This window comes from Propithecus coquereli, unplaced genomic scaffold (genome assembly GCF_000956105.1).
Source record: "Propithecus coquereli isolate 6110/MARCELLA unplaced genomic scaffold, Pcoq_1.0 Scaffold28, whole genome shotgun sequence".
Classification (NCBI taxonomy): domain Eukaryota; kingdom Metazoa; phylum Chordata; class Mammalia; order Primates; family Indriidae; genus Propithecus; species Propithecus coquereli.
The window spans coordinates 9,825,389-9,835,380 of NW_012148396.1; the positions used below are offsets into that span (position 1 = coordinate 9,825,389).

The following is a 9,992-nucleotide window of genomic DNA, read 5'->3' on the forward strand; positions in this document are numbered from 1 at the left end:
AGATACTGGGATTGCCAGGACAGGGAGGTGACAATGTCGTGTTACTTTTCCTCTAGGACGAGTACTGTTTCTACAACGGAAAAGCACACTGGGAGCCGTCCTGGCCAACCATGAGCACTGCCGGCTGCTTTGTGCCCTTTGCGGTGTGCGTGGTCTCCAGAGTCCCCTATTACAACTCGCTCAAGGACTGCCTCTCTTGGTGAGCTGCAGGGTGGTGTCCTCTGGGCTCTTAGGCCGTCACTTAAGGCTGGTGGGCAGCAGTGGGGTTTGGCTGCAGGTGCTCTCTTGAAAGGTAATGGTGGCAACGGTGTGGCTGAAAAAGGAGGACGAAGCCACACTGTCGGAAGTAAGATCAGCATGGGGGATTCGAGTTCTGTTTGGTTTTGTAAAAAGAGACATATATCAGGAAAAACTTTCGCTAGCTGTCTGAGAAAATCCGGAGGTTGCTATTTGTTCTGATGAGTTTTATTGGCATTTAAACGATGACCCTTTTTGGGTAGAATCTATAATGGTCTCACTGCTGATACTGAAGAGAAAGTCTGAGGATGTAAAGAATCTTTGAAAAACCAAGAGGCGTTGAGTAGAACCTACTGCGTTCCCATTCAGAGGACGCTCTGGTGACGTAGGGGGCCGCAGCCCCCACGTACGGACGTGGATCAGTCCCAGTGGGCGCTCGTGTATGTGTCTCGTTATAGTCTCAGAATCTGTACTTGTGTGATTAAAGCCTGAGAAAAAGGCAGTTGACAATCATTCCCCTTTGTGTCGTCATACTGAGGAACAGCCTGTGGCAAATCACTGGATTGGCAGCTCCGTTTTGAGTTTCTTGTGAAGGACGATCATTTTAGACCCCAAGCCTTGCTCACAGGGACAAGCCACTCAGCGTGCTGGGTAAGCAGGACTCTTCCTGCTCCAGTTGACAACACTAGTAATTCAGATTCCCCACCTCATTTATTTACTTTTTATTTATTCGTTCATTCATTCATTCCTTTTGGAGACAGGGTCTCACTCTGTCGCCCAGGCTGGAGTGTGGTGGTGCGATCACAGCTCACTGCAGCCTTGAACCCCTGGGCACAAGTGATCCTCCTGCCTCAGTCTCCTGAGTAGCTGGGACTACAGGTGCCACCACGATGCCCAGCGGCTTCTATTGCCACCGGACCAGGTGGGACCCCGTCAGGCACTCTCTCTGCACCACAGCCACCTCTGGACGCTTGATCTTGGCGTTCTCCCCCCAGAGTGCTTCCCCAGCTGGGCTCATCCTCCCCACTGGTCACACTCTCCTCCTGAGGGCTGAGCTGCGTCTGCGCGGCCTCTGCTGTCACTTGCTGCAGGGCCAGCCCAGGACCTGCACCTTGTGAGTGAGTTTGTCTGTTAGATATGAGACTGTTCTTATGATTTTAGGGAAGTAGCATCCTTAGAGTCTATTTGTTTTATGCATGTGTATCCTTTAACCTAAACTTTTGCATGCATAGTTCTCAAAATCAACTTTATTAAGGTATGACAGATAGAATACAATAAAACTCACCCATTTTAAGTGTATAGTTGGATGGGTTTTGACAAGTGCATACGCCCATGTGACCGCTGCTGCAGCTAAGAACATTCTCACCCCTCCAGTTCCCCACAGCCCTTTAGAGTCAATTACTGGTGCTTCTCTCCCTAGGCAACCACTCAGCTACTATATTTTTAAATCATATCTAGTACTTAAAAAGTCAGAATGCATTTTGGAAGCAAACTTTCTCAAGCACTTTCTTTCTAGGTGTCTATTTATTCCTTACTGACGTGTAGCACACATATAGAAAAATGCACAAATTCCAGTGATTTTCGGCAAATGGAACACACCCATGTAACCATCACCCAGACCAAGAAACAGAACATGACCAACCCTGCGCCTTCCAGGCACTCCTGCCCCGCTGGGAGCCACTCTCCTGTGGCCTGACACCTAGATTGTTCCACTTTTGTTGAAAAGTCCCAGAATTACTGATGCGAACACTTAAGGAGATTTCAGCTTGATTAGAAGAAATGCTAAGGGTGACAATTGGATTCTCATTTTTATTTTGATTTGATTTTTGTTTTTTAATTTCAGTTTATTGACTCATCTGAAGCTCTGTAAAGATTTTGAAGTTGACAATCCTATAAAAGATTTTGCTGCAAAACTATCTTTAATACCCAGTCCGCCACCTGGACCACTCCATTTGGTAAATTAAATGTGGAATTATATTATGTCTTTTCTTTTCAAATGGTACAAGTAACATGTTGAAGATGGCGTAAATGTTTTAAACTATTCCTGAAGCTCTAACCGTGTTTCAATTCTGCTCCTCAGGGTCCTTCCAGAAAGAAGCATTTTGTGCATTATTTCTAAAGCCGAAAAGTTAAATATTTAGGCTTGAGTTTTGCTGAGTGGCTTGTGATAGACAGAGCTAGTAATATGTTGTGGGCCACGTTAGTATTAATAGTTAGCATGTTAGTTCATTTTCTGCTATGCAGAAAATGCATAGAATTCCCAATCCTTCAGTCTAAGAATTTATTTAAATTACAAATTTCCCTTTTGTTTTTTTGTCTTGAATATCGGATATCGTATTTCATTTGTAAGTGTTTTCTCCTACACAGTGTGATTAATGAAAATGTTATTCTGAGACATGGCACTGTATTATTTAGGTAATAAGATAAGCGTTTCCCAAACTGGGTTCGTTCTGAGAGATGTCATTGGCTAGTTCATGACCAGGGTTTCAGGGTTACACAAAGTCGGAGGGTGAGAGACTGGCCTTCCCATTTTGTTCAGTGACATGTCAGACTGCTCAGCTATGTGAAGAAATCTCTTTGACTCAGCATTTGCCAAACTAATTTAACCATACATAGGATTCTGCTTCTTTTTTAACAGACGCTTGTTAAACATGTTGACACGTTTAGTCAATGTCGAGTCAATTTCACTGGATTAGTCTCTCTAGAAGATTATACTTATAAGTCTTGGTCCTCTACATTTTTTTTCTTTTGAGACACATTCTCGCTCTGTTGCCTGGACTGGAGTGCAGTGGCATCACCACAGCTCGCTGTAACCTCAAACTCCTGGGCTCAAGCAATCCTCCTGCCTCAGCTTCCTGAGTAGCTGTGAATACAGGCACGTGCCACCATGCCCAGCTAATTTTCTTTTTCTATTTTTGTGTAGAGTTGGGGTTTTGCTCTTGCTCAGGCCAGTCTTGGACTCCTGGCTGTAGCCAGGAGTGATCCTCCTGCCTCAGCCTCTTGAGTGGCTTGGACTACAGGAGCACACCACCTCACCTGGATGATTTTTCTATTTTTGTAGAGACAGGGTCCTGCTATGTTTCCCAGGCTGGTCTCAAACTCCTGGCCTCAAGCGATCCTCCTGCTTCAGCCTCCCAAAGTGCTGGGATTACAGGCGTGAGGCACCATACCCGGCCTGTTTTTTTTTATTACTGACAATTGAAAAACAAGTTTGACTTATCAGGAGACACATGATCATGAACTTAAAATGTGTATTTTTAATGCTGCTCCAAACCCAGCAGTCTGCTGGGTGGAAAATCCTTCCAGTGTCTTCCGGTCCAGACACAGAGTGGCCGCCTGTCTATCTCAGTTCCACTCCCAGAAAGCTTTGCAGGGAATATTTATTGGCTACTTGTTTCCTGCAAGGCACTCATTGTTATTATGTGGATAATTGGTGTTTTCCTGTCGCCAGTACGTGCAGTGACATCATCAAAGTTTACGTTCTTGTGCTATAAACTGAGCAAGTATTTACTGAGGACCTGTGAGAGCAGCTAACAAAAGTCAGTCTTTGACTTCAGGACCGTGTCAGGGTCAGGTTTACTGCCCTCGACCTTCGAACCTAAGTAATGCATACATGGTGCTTCCGGCAGCTTTCTGGATCTCAGACTCGTGGGCTGACTGCCAGTGGGCCCCAGTGAGGAAGTGGCTGAGGGTGGCAGTTGGCCCCTCGCGTTGCACCCGTCCCCCAGGCCTGACCGGCCTACCTTCAACGTTCATTTCCAGTTTGCCATTTCCCTGCCACTATCTATCGTGGGCCAGCAGCTTCATCCTCCTGCGTGACGTGGGGACCACTGGTCTGTCCACTTCAGTTCATTCTCAACCCTTCAGTTTGTCCTTGCACAGTGGTGGCAGAGATCATTAACGCACATAAATTGGGCTCTGCTTCTCTGCCTAAAACCCTGTGGTGGCTTTGTGCTGTGTGCCTTCATTTAGCCCTGCAGACCAGGACCCTGTCTCACCATCCAGTTCTGTCTCATGCCCCTCCCCACTTGCTCATTGGACTCCAGCCTCACTGGACTCACATCTGTTCCCTGAAGGTGCTGCCACAGGGCCCTTGCACATGCTGTTCCAGTCCTCCCATTGTCTGTGGCCAGCTCTTGCTCAACTCTTAGGCTACACTCAGTTGTCGGGTCTTCAGAAGGGTCTCTCTGAGCAGTCTCTCCCCCCAAACCCCGTCTCTCTTGCAGTACCAATTCTTGTCCTGCAGGGCGCAGCACAATCTGTACTTAGGGCTTCTGTGCGTGTGTTTTTGTTTAATGACCGTCGTCTCCATTGGACTGTGAGCTGCGTGAGGACAGAGGCCATGTCTGGTGCTGCATATCCAGGGCTTACTGCCTGGCCTGGTCTGGGAGCGAATGAAGGAGTGAATGGTGTTTTAGCGTTAGTGTTTGCTGATCTGCGTCTTGGACCTCATGTATTTGTCTGAATGAGTGACTTAGTTTGGGTGAGGCTTGTGCGTGTGTGTGCTGTGCTGAGCTTTCCTGTTGCTTCTGGCTGGGTCGTCTCTGATCCGTGCTGCTGGGAAGGAGGCAGGAGGCCCCACAGCGCAGGGAGGTGAGAGGCGAGGGCTGAGCCTTGTCCCCCTGCCCCAGGTCCACCCCCTTCTCTCTGACAGTACCTGGACCACCAGCCAGAGGAAAGCAGAGACATCGTTGACCCTGCCTTTCCTCTGCCCACTAGTGGGTGTAATTTTACTTGTTTTCCACATCCTGGGCTTTGCTGGGCATGCACAATGCAGCACGTGTACATATGCGGGAAGCTGCCCTGGACAGGATGCCATGCATCGCTGGGTGCACTCACATGCCCACTGTCACCCACTCCGGGACCATGTAGATATGCCAGCGAGCCTCATAGGCACAGCTGCGGCAGGTGGGAGGCAACCTGAGTCCCTGGAAAAAACCTGTGCAGGTGTGGCCAGCTGGGAATTAGTTTTTCTTCTCATTCACATTTAACAAGACAGCCTCATTCGAGGACCTGTTGTGTGTGAGAAAGTGCTTGCTGGTGTCCTCAATACCGAAAAATTACAGTCTTCTCCTGTTTCCAGCTTCTCGTGTGAATATGTCCTTAGCACAGTGACCTAGGTCCCTACAGGAAAGTAGGCATAGTGCACGTTTTGTTTTGTCACCTTCCTTCTTGACCCGATGCCCTGCTTCTCGATTTCTCACCCTTCCGTGCCCCTCCTTGGTGAACCCTCTCCACGGGCAGCTTCCATGGTTTCTCTCCTTTCTGTCCCCCCAGGGCTTTGCTTACACTTAGACCATTCCATTCTGCTCAGTTGATAGCTCTGGGGGGCAAGGGAAGGCGCCCAGCATTCCTGGGGGGCTCCTATGTGTGGGCATTCTGGGCACTGGGGACTTGCTGTTCACGGCCTGTCTCCTTGGCAAGCTCGGAAGCCCCTGGGGGACCCGCGTCTTCCTCCTCTTAACTTATGCCATCACGGCCAGCGTTGTCCTTTAGCACTTGATAGGCGTCTGTGAGTACAGAATTCAAATGGAAGTGTCATTTCAAGGTAAATTATTTAGAAAAATGTCTTTCTTAAAATTTTTAAATTACATGTCTTTAAGGAATTTTGACTATTAAATTGAAAGTACTAAGAGAGTACATAATATATAGTTACTGAGACTAATACATAATACCTAAGAATAACTTGAACGTGTGTGATTTAGAATTTGTGCTAATTGGGACAGATACCTGGTTTGTAGTTTATCTTTGTCTAGATGGTGAATAGTTTGCTGATTAATTAAAGAGTTCAAGGAATTTTGGCTTACTTAGAAAAAGACATTCAATACGTACTTTATGAGCTTTTGCCAGCAATGCTGTACACGTCTAGACGGTTTTGTTATTCTGTGACAGATAACGTGGCAGTGTGAATCTTCAAAACTGTTTTCTCATTCTGATGCTTTCTGCACAAAAACAGTGAATTTTAGCACATTCCAGCCTCTGCTGGGAGCAGCTTTCTGAACTAATTATGGAAATTGGTCGTTGTAGATCTTTAACATGAAGCCGCTACAGGTCGTGTTTCCCTCACGGGCAGACCCTGAGAGCCCCGTCATCGACCTGGACCTGCACCTGCCCCTGCTGTGCTTCCGTCCCGAGAAGGTGCTGCAGGTTCGTCCTCCCGCGCTGGCTTGCTGGCCGTCGGATATGTAGTGTATCAAAGATGATTAACGTGCGAGTTTATTCCACAGCGGACAGAACTGGTGTACTCAAAACGTTGGTTTGTTCTGCTTAGAGCTAACATTCGCTACAGTGCACAGTATTTGCAAGTAGCACTTTCTACAGGGTCTCAGGTGGCTTGTGTCTGGCACACGGAACTGGGAGACCAGGGAAAACCTGCACTCGGTCTGGGTTTGTCGGGTGGTGTGTGCGTGAGCGTTTTACGTTGACTGCGCTGAGTCGGAAGTAGGTACCCGTGTTGTCGACTCTCCCCCAGATCCTGACGTGCATTTTAACGGAACAGCGGATCGTGTTCTTCTCCTCGGACTGGGCTCTGCTGACGCTGGTGGCCGAGTGCTTCATGGTCTACCTGCACCCCCTGCAGTGGCAGCACACCTTCGTGCCCCTGCTGTCTGACCAGATGCTGGACTTCGTCATGGCGCCCACGTCCTTCCTCATGGGCTGCCATCTAGATCACTTTGAGGAAGTCAGCAAGGTAAAGTATAAAACTTTTCATTTGGAACATTAAGTTCTTGTGAGTCCATCCAGAGGACTCATGGGAAGTTGCATCTGAAAGTGCTCCACAGTGAAGGCAGAGTACACCGTCTGTGAAATGGGGCAAGCACACGTCCTCACGGGGCTGGGCTCTGAGCCGAGGAGGATCTCGTACACAGTATGGCATCCGGCACGTGGCTAGGGCTTGTGCATGAGAGTTCTGTTGTTGTCACTACATATTTTCTAGTTTTATGTTTATAAATTAAGCTGCTGTGGTTCATTAACACTATGGACCTTCTTTCTAGAGAAGTCTGTGCACACGTAGTGGCTGCTCACAGTGTTAGGTGGGTTCGGGCCTGCTGGGGTCAGCGACCACATACTCGGCATGTAACCTCCCGGTGGTAAAGGACAGTGAGCGTGTCACCTCGAGTGCCACCTCGTCGTCAGGTGAGCTCTAGGGAGGCACTGGCACAGCGCGTGGCCTACGCAGAGTGCTTCATAGGTGGCAGCTGTCATTACTGTTGTGCTGATCAGACACAACACGACACACGCTTAGTGGTGAGCTGAGGCCGTGGATTTGTAGCAAACTCTGAGCTGACACCAGCAGGCAGAGTGGGCTTGGTTTTCTAAAACAGCTGTATTGAAATACAGTTACATACCACAGAGTTTTTCCAATTAAGATGTACAGTTCAGTGGATTTTGATATATTTATGGAGTTGTACAACCATCCATGCTCTAATTCTGGACGTTTTCATCACCCCACGGTGAAGCCCAGTGTGCATCAGCAGCCACCCCCACCCCTCCTCTGACCCGGCAGCCACTCGTCTGTGCCCTTGTCTCTGTGGCCTTGCCTGTTCCGGACGTTTCCTGTAAATGGAACCACTCACTGTGTGGTCCTTGTATCTGGCTTCTTTCACTTTGTGTGAGGTTTTTGAGGTTTTTCCATGCTGCAGCATCTCTCAGCACTTTATTGTTATTGCAAATAGGATTTCGTTGTATAAATATGCCATATTTTGTTCATCCGCTCATCAGCTGATGAACACTCGGGTTGTTTCTACTTTACGGCTGTTCTGAATAATGCTGCCCTGAACATTTACGTGCAGGCTTTGTGTGCATGTGTTTTCACTTCTCTTGGGTATACACGTGGAGTGGAATTGTTGGGTCACTCAGTAACTCTTGGTTTAACCCTTCGAGGAACTGCCAGGCTGCTTCCAAAGCAGCTGCACCGTCTTCCATGCCCGCCTGCGGCGTAGGAGGGTTCCGGGGTCTCCTCACATCCTCAGCAAACTTATTATCATCTTTTTCATCACAGCTCTCCTAGCTGGTGTGAACTGGCATCTTGTGTGGCTTTGATGCGCATTTCCCCGATGACTAATGATGTGGGGAACCTTTTCATGCGCTTATTGGTAGTTCCTACAGGGTAGGTTTGCACTTAATTTTTTATTTTGAAAATTTCTAAGTGTACACAAAAACCAAGAGAATACACGAGTGCCTGTGTGCCCCTCGATGTCAACAGGTATCTCCTGCTGCCAGCCTCGCGGGTGTCCCAGTCCTGCTCTTCCTGGAGCATTTTAAAGCAAGTCCGGATGCCAGGCAGCTGCGCCACGAGTGCTGAGAACGGCAGCAGGCTCGGGCTGGGGCCCAGGGTCCCTCCCGTGGAGGAGCAGGAGTGATTCTGTGTTCCTGCCAACCCGAGTGATTCACCAGGGAAAAACACACTTTAGGAAAAGGCCATTCAGACCTCCATGGAAGGAGCAGAAAAACGTCACCCAGTCCATCTTGCAAACGAGAAAAAAATAAGCCAGGATTTAAAGTTTAAAGTTGTGTCTCTTTTTTTAGTCATTAGGGAAAAAAACATCTTGTTTCAGGCTCTCCAGAAGGGAAACTTTTTTGGCGTATTAACAGTTCTGGTCACCAGTCACGGAGGAAACCCTATTAGTGATTTATCTGTTCTGGAAGATTTCAGGAGAAGTGGCACCTCTTTTGGGTTTGCTGGGATGTTTTGTTTTTGTAGCTGGTGGCGGTCCTAGAGCACATCCGCCTACAGCTCTTGCAAATGTTCGGCATTAACACTTACCAAGGGCAATGCTGTTTACCTTGCTGGTTTAGTATCTCGTGTGTTTGCCCCGTAAGACTTGGAGGCCAAGAACATGTTTGCGCATATTTCGTGTGCCACCTGAAACACGTCTTAAGAGGTGGGGCCCAGACGGGTCGGGCCTTCAGAGAGCATCTGGCTGCACATTCTGGGGACTGTTGAGCCTCAGAACTCCAGTGCGTCACTCGCTATTTGTGTATCCTGTCACAGAGAAGGCTCTGCAAATAACCCGTGTGCATTTTCCAAATAGTCTGGGTGTGCGTGGTCACTTAGCTTCGGTCCCTTCCCACATTCTGGTTCTTGGAGGGGCGGAGCTGGCTGGGGAGTTAAGTGGACACATTGGGTGTGGGAGGTTGGTGGTGCACTCACTGGAGTCCTGGAATGTTCTCTCAGGACTCCGTGAGGTAGGACATGCAGTGTCTGTACCAGGGCAGGTGAAACCTTGACGACAACACGTATTAGAATCTTGACTCGGAGAGAAAGGCTCGTGGATAAAGAAAATGTGGTCTGTCCATATGACAGAATATTCAGTCTTACGAAGGAAGGGAATCCTGGCACATGCTACAACATGGATGAGCCTTGAGGACATTATGCGGAGTGAAGCAAGCCAGTCACAAAAGACAAATACCGTGTGAGTCCACTCATACGAGGTACCTAGAGGAGTCAAATTCACGGAGAAAGAAAGCAGAATGGGGGTTGCCAGGAGCGGAGAATGAAGAGTTAGTGTTTCCAGGGGGCAGTTTCAGTTTGGGAAAGTGAAGAATTCCGGAGATGGATGGCGGTGATGGCTGCCCAACAACGTGAACCTGCTTAACTCTATGGAACTATACACCTAAAAATGGTTACGGGGTAAATTTTATGTTTATTTTACCACACTTAAGAAAAATAAGAGAGGCTGGTCTGAAGGCAGTGAGTTATCTCACTTGATTGTTCACAGTCAGTTACAGATTGAACTCCTTGTTCTACTACT

At 48.1% G+C, this 9,992-nt stretch overlaps 1 protein-coding gene across 2 annotated transcripts in view; it reads left to right on the forward strand.

Annotated features, from left to right (window-relative positions):
• Nucleotides 1–9,992, forward strand: part of DENND3 (DENN/MADD domain containing 3) — a 62,748-nt gene that overhangs the window by 12,988 nt on the left and 39,768 nt on the right. For both annotated transcript variants that reach the window (XM_012648157.1, XM_012648156.1), the window contains exons 4-7: nucleotides 57–199; nucleotides 2,081–2,192; nucleotides 6,265–6,384; nucleotides 6,710–6,928. In XM_012648157.1, the coding sequence (XP_012503611.1) occupies nucleotides 57–199; nucleotides 2,081–2,192; nucleotides 6,265–6,384; nucleotides 6,710–6,928 (594 nt within the window). The remainder of the gene's footprint in view (nucleotides 1–56; nucleotides 200–2,080; nucleotides 2,193–6,264; nucleotides 6,385–6,709; nucleotides 6,929–9,992) is intronic.